Below are 21361 nucleotides of genomic sequence, written 5' to 3'. Positions count from 1 at the left end.
CAGCTCTCCTTCTCACTAGAATGAGTGGTTGCTTAGCTGTTTCATGTTTGGCCAACTTCAGGTGGCCCTTCAGGTGGGTGGCTGACCCTGTGAGATGGGGCCTGGAGAGTACGGCTGTGTTTTTACAAATAGACCTAAACCCAAACATCCAGGAGAGTGTTGCTACTTCCAAGTAGTTGCCTGGGGATACCATACCCTTAGTGCAGCAATACCACCTGTGCTCAGATGGCTTCTGGACTCATTTGGGGAACTGCCTGTAGTGTGTTCTTGGTAGATGATCCAGCCATGAAGTTAATCTGTCGTGATGATTAAGTCACGAGGCTGGTATGTAAACTAGCTCTGAGAGAAGGGTTTCAAAAAAAGATTGGAGCCTGGGACCAAGGATACTCTTTCAAAGAATTGGGTATCTGATATTTCTTTTGGGAAGAGCACTCTGGTATGTCCCAGCATCTTCCAGTCAGAGACACACCTTCTGCTGGGGACTGTGAAGTTGCAGGGACAATGGGTGGACTCTGAGAGCTTCCTGAGCTGGAACCTAGGCTGACACTCTTTTCTCCTGCAGGCCCTGCCATCCTTTCAGATCCCTGTCTCGCCACACATCTATACCAGTATTAGCTGGGCTGCCGCCCCCTCCACGGCCTCCTCCCTCTCTCCGGTGAGTGTGCCTGTGTCCGAGCCTGTCAGCACTTCTGGGGGCCCTGGAACAAGCCGAGGGCTCTTCTGTCTCTCCGCACTTGTCTCCAGCACCCAAACGTCTTGAAGATCTCCATGCACTCTCGCCTTTGCCCAGCACTCCCCAGCTGGTCACAGCTCCTCTTAGGAGGAAGAAGTACCTAGATCAAGCAAGTTTATTGCCAAGAAAATCATGAGGCGAGGCCAGGGTCAGTGCCCTATTTAGCTCTGGGTGTCTGTGGGTGCGTGTTAAGGTTTAAACGCTGAGCAGAGAAGAAGGGAGAGAATGTGGGAAATCTGGAGAGGAAGAGGGTGAGCAGGGAAGAAGATAGGAGCTTGTGGGGGCTGTGTGGGGTAGATCAGAAATCTCGAGGCCACTGTGGACCAGTGCCTTAGGTTATTTGCCTCGAACTAGAGTAATTTGGAAGTCATTTTGAACCACACACAGTGGCTTCTAGTCTTAAATATCTCCTACAGGAAGATTTCACACTTTGTAAAACCTAAATACCCAGAGGTACCATTGAGGGAGTGCAGTCCCTCCTTTTGTTCCACGTATGGTGACTCCATCTAAATCTGCAGAGAGCAGCCCACGAGGTGGCCAGGTCAAGTGGCTCCGTTTTCTGTGGCCCCTGCTCTATCACGAGCGTGGCTTAGAGGCCTGCTCCTCACTCTCCACCCTCCCTTCCCTCCCTGGCCCCTGCTCACCTCTCCCTGCGATATCCTTCCAGAGAGGGCGTCCTGGCGTCCTGGCACAAGGAGGGGCTTGGCAGTTGTGGCCGACTGTCCTGTAGGATGCTTCTCTCACCTCTCACTACTGCCCTCATGCTCATGGCAGTGCTTACGGCCCCTCTCCCGTGCCCAGGTTCGGAGCCGGTCGCTAAGCTTCAGCGAGCCCCAGCAGCCACCACCTGCGATGAAATCTCACCTGATTGTCACATCTCCACCCCGGGCCCAGAGCAGCGCCAGGTGAGACTGTCCGCTCCCATGGCCTCCCTTCTGGCTTCTGTACCCGCCATCTATACTGCAAGTGTGGCCTCCGAGTCCACCGGACCCTAGTTTCCAGTGTTAGGGGTTAGTCCCCCGGGGGAGCCCAGCGGGAGGACACACTGGATGCTGGGGGAGGCTTTCAGTCTTCTGGCCCTTTGGCTCCCACCCCTTCCAACGTCTGCTTGTTTGCACAGCATCGTGCCGGGCCACTCTCCAGCTCTAGCCACCAGCACGTGACTGAACCCTCATTGCTCTCTTCTGGCAGGAAAGCCCGCGGGGAGGCTAAGAAGTGCCGCAAAGTGTATGGCATTGAGCACCGGGACCAGTGGTGCACAGCCTGCCGCTGGAAGAAGGCCTGCCAACGCTTCCTGGACTGAACCTGTCCAGCTTGCTCGTCCTCTTTGCTCCTGGCCCTGACCGGCAGCCAGATGACAAAAGGCAGACGTGCCACAAGCCCTCAGCAGAAACCTGAAAGATAAAGAGCGGGCCTTGGGAGTTTGGGCTCTATTGGCTAAGGTTTAATACTTAAAACATTTTTCCCTCCCTTGTGGGAACATTTCATTTTTTAAAAAAAGAAAGGAAAATATTTTTTCCCCCTAAAATAGGAGAGAGCCAAAACTGACCAAGGGTATTCTGCAGCGAACCAGAGACCAAAGAATTAATTACTCCCCTTTCCCACATCCCAGCTCTCTAGGGGATTAGTTTGTACGCATCAAAAGAAGGAACAGCTCATTCTGTTTCCTGCTGAGTTGGTGAATTCTTTGCTTTCTCAACTCTTCCAGAAAGGACTGTGAGCAAGCTGAATTTACTTTATTTTTTAAAAAGAGTTTCTGGCTGGTGACTCAGAGAGCAGGACCTGCCATGGATGGGGTGGGCAGAGTGAGGGGTATCTGGGCGCTTTTTAAGGTGCAGCCGGCCCCTCTTCTCCACCTGAATCTGGGAGAAGGGAGAGCTTGTCCCCACCGAGCAGCTTCCATGAAAGTAAAAGGAGAAGCCTTTCTTGGTGACGACTATTTGAATCTGGGTTTCCCAAGACGTTGGGTTGCATCCCAACAAATATTGTATGGCTTCTTCTCAAAGCCCAGACTAATAGGTTTTTAAAGACTGTCCCCCAAATAGCTGAGCCAAAAGGCTAGTCAGAATTCACTTTTTGAAATGTGGCAGTTAAACACTACCTTGACCATCCTTTCCTCTTTCCTTGAGGAAAAACTAGAGGGTTTAGTATCTGTGAAAGCTCTCTGCTGTTCCCCAAGGGCATTGACGTTCCCTCCCTCCAGTTATGGAAATGACACCTCTAGAACACTTTATTTTCTTTTATGGTGTATTCAGAAGCCTTTATCTGATTAAAGTTCCCTTTTATTTGGATGAGAGACCTTGTAGGAAGTTCCTTTGTCCCTGGTTTCACCAGGGATTTTCCCATTTCCCTCCCAAGGCTGCAGGTGGGGCTGGCACGGGGGAGGGAGAGGGAAGAGAAACGATGGAAAGGTAAATGGCAGCGTGGCCCCACGAGGGAGAGGGAGTTGACAGGTCCCCGATTGTTCCATTGGCTCACCTGCCTTTTTGGGGGCAATCTGATCTTCTTCCTAAGGTGACAAATAGGACAGGACTCTTCAGGTAATGCAAGAGGGTTCTCGACTTTTTTTTTTTTTTACCAGTATTGGTCCAGTCCGGGTAATGAGGAGGGTCAGTCTGATGGGTGTAACCTTCCCAGAGACCTGCTGGGCACTGTTGCTTGCCTGAAGGTGGGATGGGGAAGGTTGACTAGTCCTAAGGAGGTCCCGTGAGGAGGAGCTGGGCTTGGGTTAGCAGCTCCTGGTGTTGCAGCCATTGGTGTTTCTGGAGACCTCAGGAATTGAGAGCAGCCTGAACTGCATTGCTTGGAAGGTAAATAAGCAAAGCTGTTCTTGATGAGAAGGAGGGAGATGCGGGGGGTTTATGCCATGTTAACCAATGATTAAGAAAGCCTGGGCGTGCTGAGTCCTGAAGGGAGGGCACAGTTTTGTGTGGGAACCTCGCCTTATTTCTAAGTGTGACTTGTTTGGGGACCCTCAGGGCCTGCTTGAACGTGACCACCCAGTGCCCGGCTGTCTTGGGTATCGGTTCTGGACCTACGTCCCAGATGTCAGGGGCTCAGGGAATCCCACCACGCCACCTGTTTCGGGGGGACCGGGCAGCAGCGTCCACCCCTTGGCTCTAATCAAGGCCGTCCTCTTGGTCCTGGGTGGAAATGCCTGGCTATTGAAGCTCCTTTGGCCACTTCACGTGGGAAAGGTGCAGATGCTTTTCAATCCGAGGCTCGTTGAGTATTAGAAAACCTGCAAACCTACTAGGGGCCTGATGCTGTGAAGGGTGTTAGTGACCTGGGTTTGGTGACAGAGGGTAAGACACTCTTATGCATGGTGTCTTTGGTGGTGGTGGGGTATATTTTTATAACTTAGTAAAAAAATATGTGGAATCTGTCCCTTGGTAAAGCTGGAAGCCAGACCAGCAAGAGGTGGCCCAGGGTTCTTCTTCCTGTCCCTTCAACCTTCCTGAGAATTAAAAGCTGACAGCAGGTTGTTGCTTGTCTTGACTCTGCTCACTTGCCACGTCGTCCATCTTCAGGTCTTATGGGGAGGGGAGGGAGCGTGTGAGACTCGGGGACTCTGCCCAGCCGTGTCTTCCCTTCCCTTCTCAATCAGCACTCTTGCTGAGTCTGGCCCTTAGAAAAGCTGTGTTAATTTTTCCCCTCAGTTTGGATCGTGTAGATGTAACTGGATGTATAAAAAGATTTTCTCAAAGTGAGGTGGGCTTTTCGTGTTATTGGTACACAGGGCAGAAAAGCGAGAGAGAAAGAAGAAATTGATGAAACAGTTTGGAAACTGAGGTGGTTTTATTGTTGTTTTGGTGCAGCTGTCCCTGTCTACATCTGTGCCTCTCCCTCCTGGTGGTGGTGGCCTCCCCTGGCCGTGCTCCTGCCGCTCCTCCATCTCGTGGCTGTTGTGTTGGTTCTTGACAGGTGGTCTGTCCTTGGGGTTCCCCATCTGTTTCTTCTTGGACGGTGGGGTGGTTTGTGAGCTGATCCAGCCATCACGCCTGTTTTCTTCATCTCTGTCTCTCTCCCTACTTCCCAGCCCACCTGGGCAGCAGAATCTGCTAGAAGGTAAGATGCCACAGGTGTACATATGAAACTAACAGGACTGATTTACAAAGCAGTTATCTTGGGAAACTATTCCAGTGATGTTACCCTCATTGAAAAGATTTCTTGGAATTACCTTCGGAGTCGGTGGTGCCTGCTTTGAACAGCCTTAATGATGCTAAGCCTGCACCCACGCTCATTCAGCAAGAGCAAGTCCAGCGAGTAATGTCTGTGACCCGGTGAGGTCACAGGTGCAAAGCACAAGGACTGACCAGCGAGTAAAATAACTTGGATTTAGTTATGTGACTTTTAAGCTGGCTGTGAAAGCAATTTTGTAATTTCAGAGAGCATTTTGAGCAATGTCCACATTGTGATAGTAAGCCTATAGCTTGACTCCTTGGAGGACATTATTAATTTAGATTTGGAAGCTCTGATTTGTTTGAAGAAATCTGTCCTGTTACTTTCTGGTCCTCCCAGGTTCTGACTTTACTAGGGGCAAAAAAAAAACAGAGAAGAGGGAGTAAATCCCATCTGTGAATTTTGTCTTATTGGCGCCTTTTCTCCCAGCTGTCTTCCAAGTATTATTTTTACTGTTAAAAAAATTTTTTAAAAAATGTGAAATGTAATGTTTTTACAGCAACAATATGAAATATATTTTATAAGGAATAAAATGGTACATTGTCTGATTTAATGTGTGCCTGTTGCTCTGCCCCTTCCCCCTGCAAAGGATAAGATTATCATTGTCCTTGGTGTTAAACAAATGATAGCATGTCACACTGTGGGCACATTCATTTGCTTATAATAACAGTAGGTGACATCACCATGGAGCAGGTAAGCTCCATGTGCTTATACGGATCACCTGAATAACCAGTGCTTACACGGATCACCTGAATCACCCTATGAAGGAATACTGTTATTATTTCCATTTTACAGAAGGGATAGTGAGGCACAGAGGTTAAATAACTTGCCCAAGGTCATAAACTGGGAAATAATGGCATAAGGATTGTAATCCAGGCAGTAACTATTTTCTATACTGCTTATATTGACAATTGGGAGCATGTTCTTGGCCATATTCCTGGGTTTGTTGGGGAGTGGGCAAGTGACCTAGGAGAAAATAAGTCACACTCGACTTACGGAATGTGTTCTGACCCTAGGGACCAACACAGGCCACTCCCTGAATTCATCGATTCTATGTATTGTGCTGGCCCAAATGGCTAATTAAAAGCTGGCCTAGGTGGGAAGGGTGTTGGAAGCAGAAAGCAACATCCACCCTTTAGTGTTGGGACCATCAGGCGTCTCTGGGCACAGGTTTAGGGACCACTAAGAGCGCCTGACGGTGAGGGTGATGCTGCTCTGAGCAGACCCCGGGACTTGACCTCGGCAGGAGTTGGTCGAGCTCGGCAGCCTGGAAAGCGGGTGTGGGAGGCTGCCTTTGGCCTTGTTCCTCGCCTTGGGGCAGAACAGAGGGCTTCCTCCTCCACTTTCCCTTTGTCCTTGCCCCACCTGCATCTCTCTAAGAAAGTCCCGGAGAGACTTCACTGCTCTACTGCAGTTTGCCCAAGCCCCCTCAAATCAGGTAACTCCCTTTGAGCTGGACATTCTCCGTTTGCAGCCCTGGGCCTTCCGGCTTAATCCGAGGACCCTCAAACTTTCTGGCTTTCAGTTGGGTTTGACCAACAGGAGACACCAAGCTGGTGTTTGAAGGGCTGAGAGGAGAGAGAAGTTGGGGTATTGTGTCAACTGGCCTTTCCTACCCTGCACAGTGTGTGAATGGCTGTGTTTCCCTACTGAGAGCTCCAGGGAGCTCCAGTTCTCCCTGGATTCCAGTAACACCCCCTTACCAGGGCTCCCTCGCCCCCCACAGAGTGCTTCACCATCCCTTACTGATTTCTTGTAGCCCCGTCTACTTTGTAGATGATTGACTGTCCTCAGTTACTCTGTTTGGGTGTGCCAGATGTTTCTTGGCTGAACTCCGATAGTTAGACACTTTAACATGGTTCGTGTTAATTGGGACCCAATCCAGTGTTCCCAAGCCAGCAGGATCAGCATCACCTGGAATTTGTTAAAAATGTAAATTTCTACTGAGTTAGAAACCAGGAGTGGGGCCCAGCAACCTGCTGGCCGTGCTGTTGACGTGCACAGGAAGGTTCTGAGAACCCTGCACCCTCTATGCTGCCCGTCCATTCGCACAGCTGTGGGCATCAACTCCCCCCACTTGGATCTGTGGACACAGTGTAGATGGGGTGTTGCCTTGTCATACTTTATATAAAGCAGAGCCACGCGCGTTTTGCCTCTGCCTTGAGAGAGGCAGCTCTGATGGTGTGTTTGGAGTCTGTGCTTCTCAGTTACTTCACAATTTATTAACTATTTGCTCAGTAGAAGTTTAATGGAGAAATATCTGTTTAAAACAATCAGTCAAAAAGAACAGCTCTTTTACAAACAAGTTATGGCAGTGACAAGTCAAAGCCCCAGGCTTGATGTCCTGTTCCTTTAACCCACCCCTAGAAGAGGGAAGAGGCAGGTGAGAAGGAAAGGTGGGGCCGTTTAAATGTTAGCTGGAGGAATTACAAAAATACACTCTGATGTAGCAACAGGGGTGTCGTGAAACATGCCATGGGGGGGAAGACAACCAGACGAGAAGGTTCTGCGCCCTGGGAGAGGAGACCTGGAGGCAAAGCCTGCCTCAGTGCCTTGGGGAAGAGGGAATCCTGGTCCCCAGCCGGCAGGTCTGGGGCTGGAGACATGCTGTTTTGGGGATGACCCGGACACCTGAGGAGAGAGAAATGATTAAAATGGCAAACCTGATAGTTTTCCTGACCCTTCAGTCCTGTTGGCCCTAGTGACTGAGTGATGGAAAGGAGGCAAAGAAAAGCTACCAACCAAATAAATAGCCCTGAAGCAGCAAGAAGGGTTCCCTAACTCCTCTACACATCTGCTCTTCCTGGCGTTGAGTCCATTGGCAAGAGTAGGAGGGTAAAGGGGGTGGTCTGTGGGCTGGGCCTTGAAAGGCATAGGATAGGTCCCCTGCCCAGAAATAGTTCTCTTGTCCCAGGTGTTTGGAACCCACACGCAGTAATTAATTTCTTGAGGCTAACCAGCGTCCTCATATTGCAAGTGCTCTTTAAGCCTGATGTCACTAATTTCTCACCCTGGATCTGCTCACTTTCCACCGTCTAGAAGGGTCAGGCCCTGGGGCAGCATAATAGAGGACAGCAGTGTAGGGACAAAAGGTACAGACACCAGTGTGCCCTTTTCACAGTTCAGTCTAGGAATAGTCCTGCCCCCCAACGTCCCTCCTTCCCAAGACACGTTACACTTCCTGAATAGGGTTTTTTATCCCATTCCGGTGGTAGTAGCCCTGTTTCCTCCACCCTGCTAAGTATACATTGATATTGGCTGTCTCAGAAGTCCACATCAGCTCTGGCAACAGGAGTCCCCCAGGATGGAGAAATCTCAAACAAGTGTAGGGCTGGTAGGGGCTTGTGTAGGTCAGTAAAAACAAGATTTAAGCCGCCTGTTAGGGACTCATAAATTCATATCCGTATGTGGAGAGAAGAAATAGAGATAGTTGCAGAAGAAGAAAGGAGGGCAATCAATAATATCCAAATGAGCTGGTTAATGTTTGCAGCGTTTCCATCAAGAACTTCCCGTCTTGAGGAAAGGAGCAGACAGAAACTAGTTACCAGTTTTGTTTCAGTGTGTTTCAGTTGGAAGCTTAATAGAAAATTAGAAAAACCAATTGCCTGAATAGGGGCTGAAAACGTTTCTTTAAAAAATAAATTGATTGCTGCTAATGTGACTGATTTTAAACTATCTTTAGGTAAAGAAAATGGTTGCGGTTCAGAATTAGACATGAGCTTCAATGTTCCTGAAGAGCCACTTTCAAGCAGAATGTCTTTAAGATTCGAAAGAATTTAATCCCGTGTTAGTTCTGAAAGATTTACTTTTGGGTGCTGTGCAGATATGGCTTAGGAGGAAATAGAATGCTTGTTAAGGATCCAAGAGCATGACTTCAAAAACAGTGTAGGTTAATTCAGGGCCTTCGTAGATTAGTCATTCTGCTAAAATAAGAACGGCTGCCTTCTCCTCACAGCTTAATACATATGTCCGTATTTGGCAGTGGGGCTTTTGCAAACAAGCTGACCTACCTGCAAAGAGCTACATGGGCCTCCTCCATGCTGCAGTGTGGGTGCCAAAGATTAACACATGTGTTAATATACTTTGAAGGAAGATTATTAATCATCTGACTACCTTTGACATATGGGAAACAAAATAAAACAGCACATGCAGACTTTTTTCTCTTATGCCTCTGAGTCAGGGAAAAGCCCCACTTGGGTAATGTTTTGGGAATGTTCTTGACCAACTGATTAGTTCTTTCTGTTAGAGCAAGTTTCTGGACTGTTTAAGGAGAGGTATGAGACTCTGCAGATAATCATATTCCCATATATGAATTAAGCACATATGCTCGATGGTTGGGATTTTCTTAGATTTTTAGAACATTCCACTGTACTAGTTCCCTGTGCCCCTCAAAGTTACGTATAGGTTGATGGGCTGAGGGAAGTTGAGTTTGTAATGACTGGGGATTAAGTTAGGGTCTTGGAGGTTTACTATCTGAAATGTATTATAGGTATATGAATAAGCATGCCCGTGAGAGTAAGAACAGACCAGAAAGGACAGAGGAATAGGGCAAGCAAGCAAACAAACAAAAACAAAACAAAAATGCCACCTGGAAAGAAGCAAAAGGTGAGGAAGGATGATAATCCCTTAGTCCCTGTTCTAAAAGCTACTAGGTCAGTTGGGCTAAATTCTCAAAGCCTTGCTCAGTGATGATGCCATCGACCAAAAGGAATCAGTCCATCTCTGGCAAGGTGGTAGGATGGACAAATGACGAGGGGAAGAAAGAAAAGCAGAAAGTGTGACTCCTGGTCCTAATAAGAACTTCTTGACTGGAGGAGAGTGGGAAAGTTTGGTGGTTTCCATGGACTCCAGTCACCTTGAGATATAGGAGGGAGCGGGGAGGATAGCTAAACTGTCTTTGAAGGTGAACTAGTAATATCACAGCCATGGAAATCAGACTCTTGGCCAATGGATAAGAGTGGGTCCAGCTGTTGGTTCTTAGAGATAGTCTCTGAGGAAAGGTGAGCTGAATGATTGCTATGGCAACCAGATAGGATGATTGGTCCACTTAACTGTCCCCATAGTAACTAAGCTCCTGGAGAGCTATAAAGGAATTAGTTATCTTTTTTTTTTTTTTTTTTAAAGATTTTATTTATTCAGTTTTTTCCCCCCAAAGCCCCAGTAGATAGTTGTACGTCATAGGTTCACATCCTTCTAGTTGCTGTACGTGGGACTCGGCCTCGCGTTGGACGGAGAGGTGGTGCCTCGGGGCGCTCCCGGGATCCGAACCCGGGCCGCCAGCATCAGAGCGCGCGCACTTAACCGCTAAGCCACGGGGCCGGCCCAGGAATTAGTTATCTTAACATACTACTATTATCCCCATAGTAACCAATCTCCAAATGGCGGTGGTCAGCCTCAAGGAGCAATCCTAGGAAAATCTTTGCTCCCTAGAGAAAGGGTGGGCATGAAGCAGGGAGGTGAATTTACACCCCAGGCCTCCCAGGGGCTGAACACCTTGAGGTGGTGTGGGATATATGTATATGTTTGGGGGCTAATGTGCTTCCAGGCCCGGGAGGAAGGCTAAGACAGTGGGTATAAGAGGTTTCTTCTTGGCCCCAGCTCATTTGTGCCCAACTCACTCATGGGTTGAAGTTGACGGTGCAGCTGGGAGGGGCTCCCCTTCCGGCTACGCATTACCATTCTGGTGCAGGGTGCGCCGGCGCTGGCTGGACTGCATACTCAGGACCAGGTACTGCCTCATAAATTCACTGAACCGCTTCTGGTTGGCCAACTTCCGGGCCGACTTCCGGGCCCCAGTGAAGCCCCCGAACCTCTTCTGTAGCTGCTTCTGCTCCATCTCTCCAGCCTCATCCATGCCAGGCTCTGTCCCTTTCTGCACTTGGAACAGGCTCCTGATACGGGGCATTCGCTTCAGATGTATCTCGGAGGCTCTTGGCTGGTAAAGAGCAGCCGCCACATGCTCTGAGTCAGCAGAGCTGAGTTGCCTGGATCCCCTGCCCATGACGTTGGTGCATGGAGTCCAGAAAGGGCTGGCCAAAACCTTCGCTTCACACTTGAGGATGCACACCTGCAAAGACAGAGGTGGGAGGAAGGAGAAGGACCAGCGACTTCTATGAGTCCAAGGCAATGAGAAGATCAAGTTCCTCTATCATCTATATCTGTACCAATGCAAGTGCTTCTGAAGCATCTCTTCATCAAGTACCATGCAGCAGTTTTACAGGTAGTTCCTTAGGTTCATAGAATTTCAGAGTTGGAAAGAAACAGAAAAATCTGGCCCAGCTCCGTCATTTCACAAATGAAGAAACCCAGGGTTTCTTCAGAGAGGTGAGGTTAAACCTACCCCAGGTGACATAGCAAGTTAATGCAGAATGAGTGCACCAAAACTGCATCCAGTTATAGCCTTTTTGGAGCCAAGCACAGCTCATGATGGTCACCCATAAGGATGGATTTTATTTTGTTCTTTTATCAGGCTTGGGGGAGGTCAGATTCATTTAAGAAATTGGGGATGTCAAAGCGTGTAGTTAAATTTGCATGGTTGTTTTAAGGTCACCAGGTAAAGATCAACCTTGGTGTTGTTAGTTTTTCACCCCCTAAACACTATTCATCATTATGAATTTATAGAAAATGAGGGTCAAGACCCTTTGGGATGTAGGCAGGTTGGGCAATCTGGTTCCAGGTGGGGAAGAGGGACCATCAGATGCAATCCAGTAGACCACCAGGCCCCTGGGAACTTCTGATACTGCTCTGCGTCTCTGGGTGTCTCCTACTTCTCGTCTAGACCACCAGCCTGAACATGATGTTTCTCCACCCGCTCCTGACTGGTCCTGACCTTGGCCCCAGCCTCCCACATTCTTGTCTCTGGGTCTCCTGGAAGCCTCTGACTCCACTTTTTCTTCCTGTTTGCTATTTTGGCTTCACCCCAAATGCTTCTCTCTGTGTTTCTGACCTCAGCCGGATGAAAATCCCATTTCAACCTGACCTTGCCATCATGGTCGGCAGAAAGCTGCAGAGTGTTTTATCAAACCTTGGAACTCTTGCCTGGCTTGCAGGGCACCAAGAGTTGCTGCTATGTGTCTGGAAAGGTGTGGGACATCAGAAGACTGGTGTGTGTGCCCCATAGCCCCTATCTGGGGGTCAAAAGTACTCACCCAGGTGTTCAGGGTGGCACAGATGCCTCTATGGGCAAGGTTTCCAACCTGATCCCTAACCAAAGAGTGAGATGTGCAGGTAGCTTAAATCAGACCTCACAGGCTGTTCCAACAAACCCTAAAAAATGTCTCCCTCAATCCTACTTCTCCTGTAAGCGTTTGCCACCCCCAACCCTGACCCCCTTTTGTCACTGCCAAGCTTCTCCAAGATGTGGTGTAAACTTAGGCCTCTGTCTCAACATGTTCCACTTTCTCCTCAACTCCTTGAAATCTACTTCCCACCCTCATCCACTCCACTAACTTTGCCTTCTTGAGGACAACCAGTGACTTCCCAGTAACCAGATCTAATGGTCTTGCCCGCATTCTCCTTGACCCTGCAGCGTTTGGCAACATGGACAACACTCTCCCGAAAGTTGTCTTTCTGATATTGCACTCACCTCTCAGACTGTTTGTGCTCCTTCCTCCTGTGTTCCTGAGATTCTGTCTTTAAAGTTCTTCTCATCTCTCCTTACAGTCAGCCCCTTGGTGCCTTTGTTCATTTCTGTGATTTTGGTCATCACTTTTTTCAAGGCATCCCAGGTCTATATGCCCAGCACCTGATATCTCCTGAACTTCAGACTCTGGTCTCTGTCTGGAATCTCCATCAAAATGTCTGACCAGCACTTTAAGTGAAATTTGTTAAGAATGAAGTCCACCTTCCTTTTGGGGGCAGAGGCTGCCAATTGCCCATTCCATACTCCTCTCCCCTCTTCCTTACTAACAGAACACTTGTTTTCTTCCTGAAGGCCGCATGTATGTTTCAGAACCTCCTTTGTACCCAGAGGTGGCCAAACACATATAAATGGGAGTGACCAGGTGGGACTCCCAGGAAACTAGGGGGCTGACTTAGCTGGGAAGAACATCCTTTTTCCTTCTTCTTCCCCTTCCTCCAGCCTCCTGCTTAGAATGTGGCTGGTGCTCAATTGGCCATCCTGAAACCATGAGGTGACTCAGAGGGTGGGAGCCATACGAGGATGGCGGCCGTTTACAGGTGAAGCAGAAAGAGAAGGAGTCTGGGACATTGGTGATGGGGTGGAGCTGCTATTCCAGCCCTGCACTGCCCACCTTCCAACTTTTTTTATGAGGAATCAAATCTGTCGTATTTAAGCCGCTGTTACTTTAGGTTTCTGTTACTAGTGAATTTAATTCTTATCTGATATACTTTCCCCACCCCAAGTCTGCCCTTCTGCTCAGTCTCTCTGTGTCTCTCTCTGAATGGCACCTTATTCCCCAGTTGACTCTGGTTTAGAATAGCTGGGCGAATCTTCAATGTCTCCCTTCTCCCGACCCCCATTCCGCCATCCAATCAGTATGTAAGTCTGCCCCCTCCTTTCCATCCCTCTGCCTAAGTACCTCTTAGGGTGCAGTGGCTTCCCAACTGATCTCCCAGTCTCTGATCTTTGCTGCACTAATCCACTTTATACCCCTGGCAGAATAGTTTTCCTGAAGAATAGATCTAATCACATCATTACTTGCCTACAACTGTCCAATATTTTGTCTTTGTCCATAAAACAACTCCAGACTCCTCAGTGGAGCATTCAAGTCCCTCCAACATCCAGTCTTAGCCCATCTTTCAGTCTTATTTCTGATTCCTCCTCACCACTGCCCCCACTCCCAGCCCCACCATGCCTTTTCTCACTCTATTCCTTCTGATGGAATGACCTCCTTCTGTCCATCCTTTGGGGCCAGCCAAGCTCCAGAGCCATTCCTCTATGACACCTTCTTCTAGCTTCCTGGCCAGAATTGCTCTCTTCTGCCTCTGTGATGCCACAGAGCTTTGTATTGCTCTTATGGAAATTTATATGGTTAATATAATTGTAATACCTCACAAGGCAGAATATGACAAGTTAGGGACCACATCTTACTCATGCTAAGATCCTTTATAGGAATATTCTCCATCCAGTAAATAGTAGGGTTTCAACAGAGGTTCGTTGACCAGAGCTGAATTAATCAAGAAGTTATGTTATGCTTAGATAGGAGTGAAAAAGGCAATTTTTTTAAAAAACACAAAGGATGAGAAAGAGAATCACCGGAAGAACAGGAGTTTCAGCTCGTTGCAACCGCAACTTGAATTCCTCCCGCACTTGGTATAGGCTTCTGATGTCGTACTTGTCACCCGGTGCAACTCTCTGTTTACCTGATTACTTGTCTGTCCCATCAGACCAGAGTTTCTAACCTTTTCTGGGTCATCAACTCTTTTGAGAATCTAAAGAAAGCTATGGACTCACCCTTTCACCAAGTAAATGCACACTCATGTCAAATTTGCATACAATTTTAGAGGGTTCATAGATCTAAACCCTTTCCATGGACAGGCATCCGTGGACTCCAGGCTAAGGACCTCCTTACTTGGCTGTAAGCTGTGCTGTAGGGAGAGTCTGTATGTATTCCAGGCATCTGATACCTGGAATACGAAGTGGAGCCCCTAGTGAGGATGAGAAATGGAGAGAATCAGCAGGAAAAAGAACAGGATCTGTAGCTGAAGTCACCCAATGGCCACACTGGGAATCGGCCCCAACTCTTGTGCATCAGCAAAGCATTGCATAGAATGCTAGTGCTAGGAGGGACCTTAGGAAACACCTGGTCCAATGGGTCCTATACCTGGGTGTGAAACCAGATCACCTGCAGGACTTTAAAAAACACAGAATTTCAAAACCTGCTTAAATCTGTGAGGAATAGAACCAGGGTTTAAAACTTATTTTTACAAAGCTCAGGTAATTCTGAAATTTGCCTAGGTTTGTAAACCACTGATGTAGTCCATGTCTGTATGTTACAATGAGGTTCAGTAGCATGTCCAAAACTACACTATTAGATAACAGTATCACCTGAATAAGAACTCAAAGGTCTCAAGTCCAACCCAGGGCATCTCCTACTCAATGACCTCTATGTGCTTGCAATATGAATTGATAGAAATTTATGGGAGAATAAGGATCCTACGAGACAAAAGGTCCTGATGGGAAAATTGCTTATTTTCCGCTGGACCAGAGAAGAGAAAGAGACAGTATCCACTGGGAGTGCCACTCGCCTTCACTGGTAAGGTTTCCAAGCAGCACCCTTGGCCAAACCCACCTGCTAGCCAGAGGTGGTGATTTTGGCACCTACTGATACTCAAGGTGTGGTTTTCTGAGCAAGTCTTTTCCATTTAGATTTCCTCAGAGACGCTGGCAGAAGTAACCTAACACATCATCAGTGCCAACTCAGCAGAGAAACATAGAGAAACCACTTTTTCACACCCACAACATCACTGGGCTGAAAGAATGATGGGCAACTTCCGTAGATGAAGAGGGTGGACTTTTGAACAATGGTAGCTGCAAACTTGAGCGTTCTTTAAGAATCACTGCTGAAGTTTGTTAGAATGCAAATTCTTAACCTATACCCCTGGAGAGTCTGAGTCAGCAAGCCAAGGGTGGGGTCCAGGAATTTGCGTTGTTAGCAAGCTCCCCAGGTGATTCTGAGGCTGGACAACACTTTGAGGGATCCTGCTTTGGAACTTGCTCTGAGGAGGAAGAAGCCATCATAGAACATGGTAGTCAGAGACTCCTTAAGAGAAACGGTCACTTGGGTCTGTATTTAGCCTTCTCCTAAATCACTTTGAAGAAAACTGGGTAGAACCCATTTGTAGTATGTTCTTTTAGATAATAATCCTATTGGGTTATTACTCTACAGCAGCAGGTCTCAACTGGGGGCAATTTTGCCCCCTAGGGGACATTCGGCAATGTCTGGAGACATTTTTGGCTGTCACATGGTTGAGCCTGGGGGATGCTACTGCAATCTAGTGAGTAGAGGCCAGGGATGTTGGTAAACACCGTGCAATGAACAGGCTAGCCCACATAACAATTATGCAGCCAAAAGTGTCCATAGTCATGAGTCTGAGAAACCCTACTCTACAGAGTCAAGGGGAAAGCAAGAAAGCAGGGAAAGCCAGTAAGAAGTGTAGAATTTTGGAAGTGAAATGGACCTATGAGCACAGTTGGTCCAATCCTTGCAGAATAGGATCCCCTAAATGCTTGTTGAGTTGTTCTGCTCCGTCAAGTTATAGGAACAGGTGGAAGTTGTTAAACCTAGAGGCTATTAGATCTTCTGTGAGCCCCTGGGTTTCTAAGCCCAGATGGTAATTAGATTGTGTGTCAATCTGAGAAAATGTAATTCTGTGATCAAACCAGATGCATAGCCCGTGCTGAGACTCGACATACTGTCAGATGAATTAGGTACTAACAAAATCATCTCAACTCGATTTAGGAGAAAGTTTTGGGCAAATATGAGGAATCCAAATTCACAAGAGCGTTTGTAGCACCAGATGGGCATATGAGCTTAATGCCTAACCCTCTGGTCTGAGGGACCCACCAGCCTCTTTCCAGAGATGGGTTAATGGTCTGTTAAGTGAGCTGAACACATTTTCACAGCCCACACTGATGACGTTGCTATATTAAGCCAGAGTGCGGATGAGCATCTGGAAGTCTCAGATTGGTGCCAAATTGATCTGTAAAGCTGGGCTTGTGGGGAAACTGAGCAAAGGGCCATTTGGATGTCTGGGATCAAAGATTAGGGAAACAGGCACATGAGTCCTTTGGAAGGAAAAGAAGAAGCTTGTTGAGATTTTCAAGTTTCTGCTACTAAAGAATGAAACCACTTCTGACCAAGAGACATTTGGGAGCTGTGTGCTTTAGGAGGTTCTGCCAGAATATCTGAGGGCTAGCACTAATAGGCCAGCAGATGAATAGTGCAAAAGGAAAACATGTAAGGGACTTCCACTACAAATCAACTGAGTTTTCGTGTAATGACGATAGAAAGCATGACCAGAAGGTAGTTCTTTTGCTATTAATAGAGTTTTTAGAAGTTTTAAATAAATTTCCCCAGATCTTTCTTGGGGGGTTACCTTCTTGGTCCCTAAAACAACTTGGTGAATCCAGTTTTTTCTACTTAAGCTGGTGGGGCAAATACCATTCACATTTAGTTGAAAGCCCAGGACATTGCAATGGGTTTGGGTGTGTGAGTCATTTACTGACCAAAATTACAGTCTAACAAAAAGCTAGTTATACTTGTACCATCGACCTGGAGTGAGAAATAAAGAAATTCTTGATGAAGCCAAGGGTCCAGAGGGTCCTGGGAATAGCTCAGGATTACATAATTTGGTGGAGGGATTGGGAAGGTGACCTTTGCTGAAATATCTGATTCCCCCGCCGTCATTCATAGAGTGCACATACTCAAGGGTTGCAAGACTCAGAAATGAGATGCGGTTGCCTACATTTTAGGCCTTTCATAAAACTTCTAAAAATAGGTTAAAAGTGAATACAAACTAGAAACCAAACAACCAGGTAGCCAGGTCCTCTGGGGGTCAGCAGGCACTGTGGAGGGTTTATTCCTCACCGTGAGTCTATAACTGGCCATTTTCTAACTTGTTTCAAAGAAGTAACTCATAGTGTTGCCTGGACCCCAGAGATTTAAGATGCTCCGGAGAAATGGAAACATGCTGCAAATTCTTTACTGACTTCGAAAGACACGAATGTAAAAACCCTACAGCGTCTGCCGTGGATGTACATACCTATTATAAGGAAACTACAGGTCTTGCAATTTTACAATTTCCACAGGACATGTTTACTGAGTACTGCCCTGTGCCACACACGGTGCTACATGAACCAGCAGAAAAAGAATCTCGCCCCTTGTGGTGAGAGATGGACTCACAAATGCAAGTACTGTCAGAGCACCAAGAAGGGAGGGGCTGGCTCTACTGGGGCAGGCAGAGAATCAGCAAAGTGTTCTCGTAAGAGGTGACACTTAATCTGGGTTTTGAAGCATGAGTAGGATTTATTGGCCGAGGGAAGAGGGAGAGGCATGCACAAGATGGCAGGGCTAGTTCCTGGAGCAGAGGGAAGGCCAGGAAGGGAAGGCGGGATTTCCTGGGAAGTGTGGAAAGTGGCTTGAGCCTAGCAGAGAGGAAGGGAGGAGTGGACCTTTGGGAGTTCCGTGCTGCCTGGGGAGAGCCGAGGTCCTGGGATACTGTTATGGCATCTCAGAGGGAGAGAGTACATGGAGGTTAGAAGCAGGGAATCTTGGTGATCACTTATGTTTAGAGGGTGGGGGGAGGAACAGGAGCCCAACAGGAGGCAGAAAAAGAAGAGTCAGAATGGGAGAGAGAGCCAGGCAAGTTCACCAAGAGAGGGGCGGGAGGAGGAAGCCTGCAAATTGGCCCCTGGATTCGGTGGTTAAGAGTTGCTGGTGACTTCCAAGAGAGCAACGAGGGGGTCAAAGTCGCAATCTTTCAAACATGACAATGAAAGGAAGGAAAGAGCAAGTGGGAGAGGGCAAAAAGGAGAAGGCTCAGCAGGAAAATCAATGGTACAAGGGAAGGAGAAGGAAGAAGGGGCAGGAGCACAGACAGGAGGCAGGTGGGGAGAATGAAGACAGACCCTGAGATGGCGGTAAGGAGACTGGACAGAATTTGTACTTGTTGGCCTCCATCTTCACAGTACAAGGCAACCCAAGGTCATGATGTCCAAGGAGTTGGGAAGGCCACTAGTGCTTCACAATCAGGGGTAATTGTTTCAAAGAGATCACATAAATCCATGAATGATTTACTTTGTAAAAATACATTAGAGCAGACTCAGGGTTATCCTTACAGTTAAGTTCTTAATGCTTTTTTATTGTAAAATACAAGTAACATCAAATTTACCATTTTAACCATTTTTAAGTGTACAGTTCAGTGGTTTAAGTACATTCACATTGTCGCACAACCATCACCACCATCCATCTCTGGGCTTTTCTATCTTCCCGAACTGAAACTCTCATTAAACAATAACTCCCCATTTCCCCTAACCCCCAGCCCTTGGCAACCACCATTCTACTTTCTGTCTATGAATTTGACTACTCTAGGAATCTCATATAAGTGGAATCATACAATATTTGTCCTTCTGTGACTGGCTTATTTCACTTAGCATAATGTCTTCAAGGTTCATCCATCTTGTTACACATGTCAGAATTTCCTTCCTTTTTAAGGCCGAATAATATTCCACTGTATATACATACCACAGTTTATTTATTCATTCATTATTGATGGACACTTGGGTTGTTTCCACCTTTTGAAGATTGTGAATAATGCTGCTATGGACATGAGTGTACAAATATCTGTTTCAGTCCTAATGCTTTTTTGAATGGGAGATAAAGAGTTACAGTTAAAGCTAGTGATTCAGGAATTGTACATAACCTTCAGTCTTCTCTAGGCTGCAACCTGAGAACCTTAACAGTGTGGTGATGGTGATATTTTTGCTTAATCAACTCCTTCACTGGTTTATATGTAAACTAGTTGTCTGCTCTGTTTACTAAGGCCAAGGAAAGTGTTTTTTTGGATGAACTTTTAAACTTCTTTGGGCTGCACAGAAAAGGCGTGAGGGCCTTCTGTACTTTAGCCAAACTCAGCTTTTCTCAGTTCCTTAAACGCTGCTCCTCTCCCTCCTGTAGGCATTTGCACATGTGCTCCCCCTCCATGCCTCTCTCCACTGCCTGGGGCACCGGGGGCATGCCTCTTCACTCCCACTCATCTTTAGGTCTCCTTAGGGACTTCAGTTCCTCCAAAAGCCCCCTCTGCCCCTCTAGACTAGGTTGGGATCCACTACCTGTGCTGCCCCAGCACCCAGTAATTACTCTCTTGCAGAGGGATTGTGGGTTCCTCTCTCCCACTAGTTGCAAACTCCATCCATCTGCTCATCTTTGGATCCCTGGCCTAGCCCAGTGCTCAGCACATAGAAGATGCTTGGAAGAACCACTATGGATGAATGAGAGGGACAGATACACTTTGGATGGGTTATCTGGGGATGCTCTTCATGATGTGGCAGTCATTACTGTGCAGAAAACAGGCTGGAAGACCACAGAGCCAGCGCAGAAAGAGCTTGGTGTTTGGGTCTGTCAGGGCTGTGTCTGCTCATCGTTAGCACATTAGCCCAACGTGGTTTCTATATTTGTACACTTGCCTTAAGGAACAGTAGTTACTTTTGGTTGTTTTTAAAGGTTGAGGAGTTTGAAACATGGCATCTTTTGAAAGAAGGTTATTGGACTATAAAGAAAAAATAATTGTTGGATTTGATAGGCGAAGAATAACTACTTAGACTGAAATGAAAGCAGTTGAGAAAGCAGCTTATTTACTGAAAAGAAATTTGATGTTGGATTTGCACCTCAACTTCAAAATTTGAAATATAAGAAGGCATTTAGGTATTTATTGCAGAATTATCTATAATATCAAAAATGGAGGGCAATGTACATACTCAACGGGAGGGGAGTGGTTAAACAAATTATACTGTATTCATAGAAAGAAATTACTTAAAATAATGTTTAATAACACAGGAGAATTATCCTAATATAATATAGCAAGTGAAAAAACTAGGATTCTTTCTCTGGTGAGATTAAAAGTGATTTTAATTTTCTTTTTTTATACTTCTGTGAATTTGCCAAATTCTCTGAAATGAGTATGCATTATTTTAATAGTGGGAACAAAATGGCAGCATGGGCAGGTCTTTATTTGCATGTGGCAAAGTGGAAAGATGACAGGGTTTGCGTTCAGAGGATGCTCAAGTCCACATCTGTTTCCTACCGATCAGGTGACACCGGGTGAATCACGTGACCTCTAGGTGAGGCCTTAGTTTCTCATTCTGGATCTGCTCTGGGGGAGAGAGGGAGGAGAAGACAGGGACGTTCCCGGACCTACCTCAAAGTTGAAGCTGTCAAGAGCTGGGTGGAGCTTCTCTCTGCAGGTCAGGCAGTCCTTCTGACAGCTGCTGGACACGCTGGAAAAGAGGCTGAGCAGCAGAAGGTCACAAAGCAGGATTTTCATGGTGCAGGAGCTGGGAGCCAGTTGCTAAAACACAAGTGAGGGTGGGTGGCAATTAGAACAGCCATTCTGTGGGGGCCAGTAGGGGCTGGAGACTCTCACACAGGTGATGCAAGAAAGATACTCTTTGGAGGGCACAGCGCCAGGGCCTGAGGTTTACCTCCCAGGAGGAAGTGGATTGTCAAGGGCACAGGTGGCCCGCTCCTGTCAGCCAGGACTAACGTTCATGCAGGAGCTGGTGTCTGGGCTCCTGGGGAGAGCATCTCTGTGATTGCTGCCACCCAGCTGGCCTCAATGTGCATGAGCACTTCCAGGGAGCTAAAGGCCTCACTTTGCAGCTTACCAGTGTGTGACCTTAAGACAACCTCTCCAAGCCTGAATTCTCCTAGCTGTAAAAGGGGAATAGTGGTCCCTGGCTTGTCACAGGGCTGTTGCAAAGATGAG

At 47.2% G+C, this 21361-nt stretch overlaps 2 protein-coding genes across 4 annotated transcripts in view; one reads left to right on the top strand and one right to left on the bottom strand.

The window, feature by feature from the left end:
* The window catches only part of ZNF395 (zinc finger protein 395), a 40600-nt gene extending 35137 nt beyond the window's left edge, over positions 1-5463 (top strand). For all 3 annotated transcript variants that reach the window (XM_014789912.2, XM_014789913.2, XM_087437374.1), the window contains exons 8-10: positions 563-655; positions 1535-1638; positions 1925-5463. In XM_014789912.2, the coding sequence (XP_014645398.1) occupies positions 563-655; positions 1535-1638; positions 1925-2036 (309 nt within the window). In that variant the 3' untranslated portion in view covers positions 2037-5463. The remainder of the gene's footprint in view (positions 1-562; positions 656-1534; positions 1639-1924) is intronic.
* A 1997-nt stretch (positions 5464-7460) lies between these two features.
* Positions 7461-20938, bottom strand: PNOC (prepronociceptin). Its single transcript, XM_087437226.1, has 3 exons — positions 20795-20938; positions 10592-10982; positions 7461-7546 (listed from the first exon to the last, which is right to left on the bottom strand). The coding sequence occupies exons 1-3, from the start codon at positions 20918-20920 to the stop codon at positions 7461-7463; spliced, it is 603 nt and encodes a 200-aa protein (XP_087293352.1). The 5' UTR covers positions 20921-20938.
* Positions 20939-21361: the final 423 nt, after the last annotated feature.

This window comes from Ceratotherium simum, chromosome 12, assembly GCF_057802395.1.
Source record: "Ceratotherium simum simum isolate JZ-2026a chromosome 12, ASM5780239v1, whole genome shotgun sequence".
NCBI lineage: Eukaryota > Metazoa > Chordata > Mammalia > Perissodactyla > Rhinocerotidae > Ceratotherium > Ceratotherium simum.
This window is presented reverse-complemented; position numbering and strand designations above follow the sequence as displayed.

Bases quoted from the DNA above. Each gene is read 5' to 3' on its own strand.
- PNOC (XM_087437226.1), bottom strand. From the start codon at position 20,920: ATGAAAATCCTGCTTTGTGACCTTCTGCTGCTCAGCCTCTTTTCCAGC. The intron at 10,983-20,794 runs GTAGGTCCGGGA...CTGTCTTTGCAG, and splicing joins TTGACAGCTTCAACTTTGAG to GTGTGCATCCTCAAGTGTGA. The intron at 7,547-10,591 runs GTAATGCGTAGC...CTCTCTCCTCAG, and splicing joins GCGCACCCTGCACCAGAATG to GTGTCCGGGTCATCCCCAAA.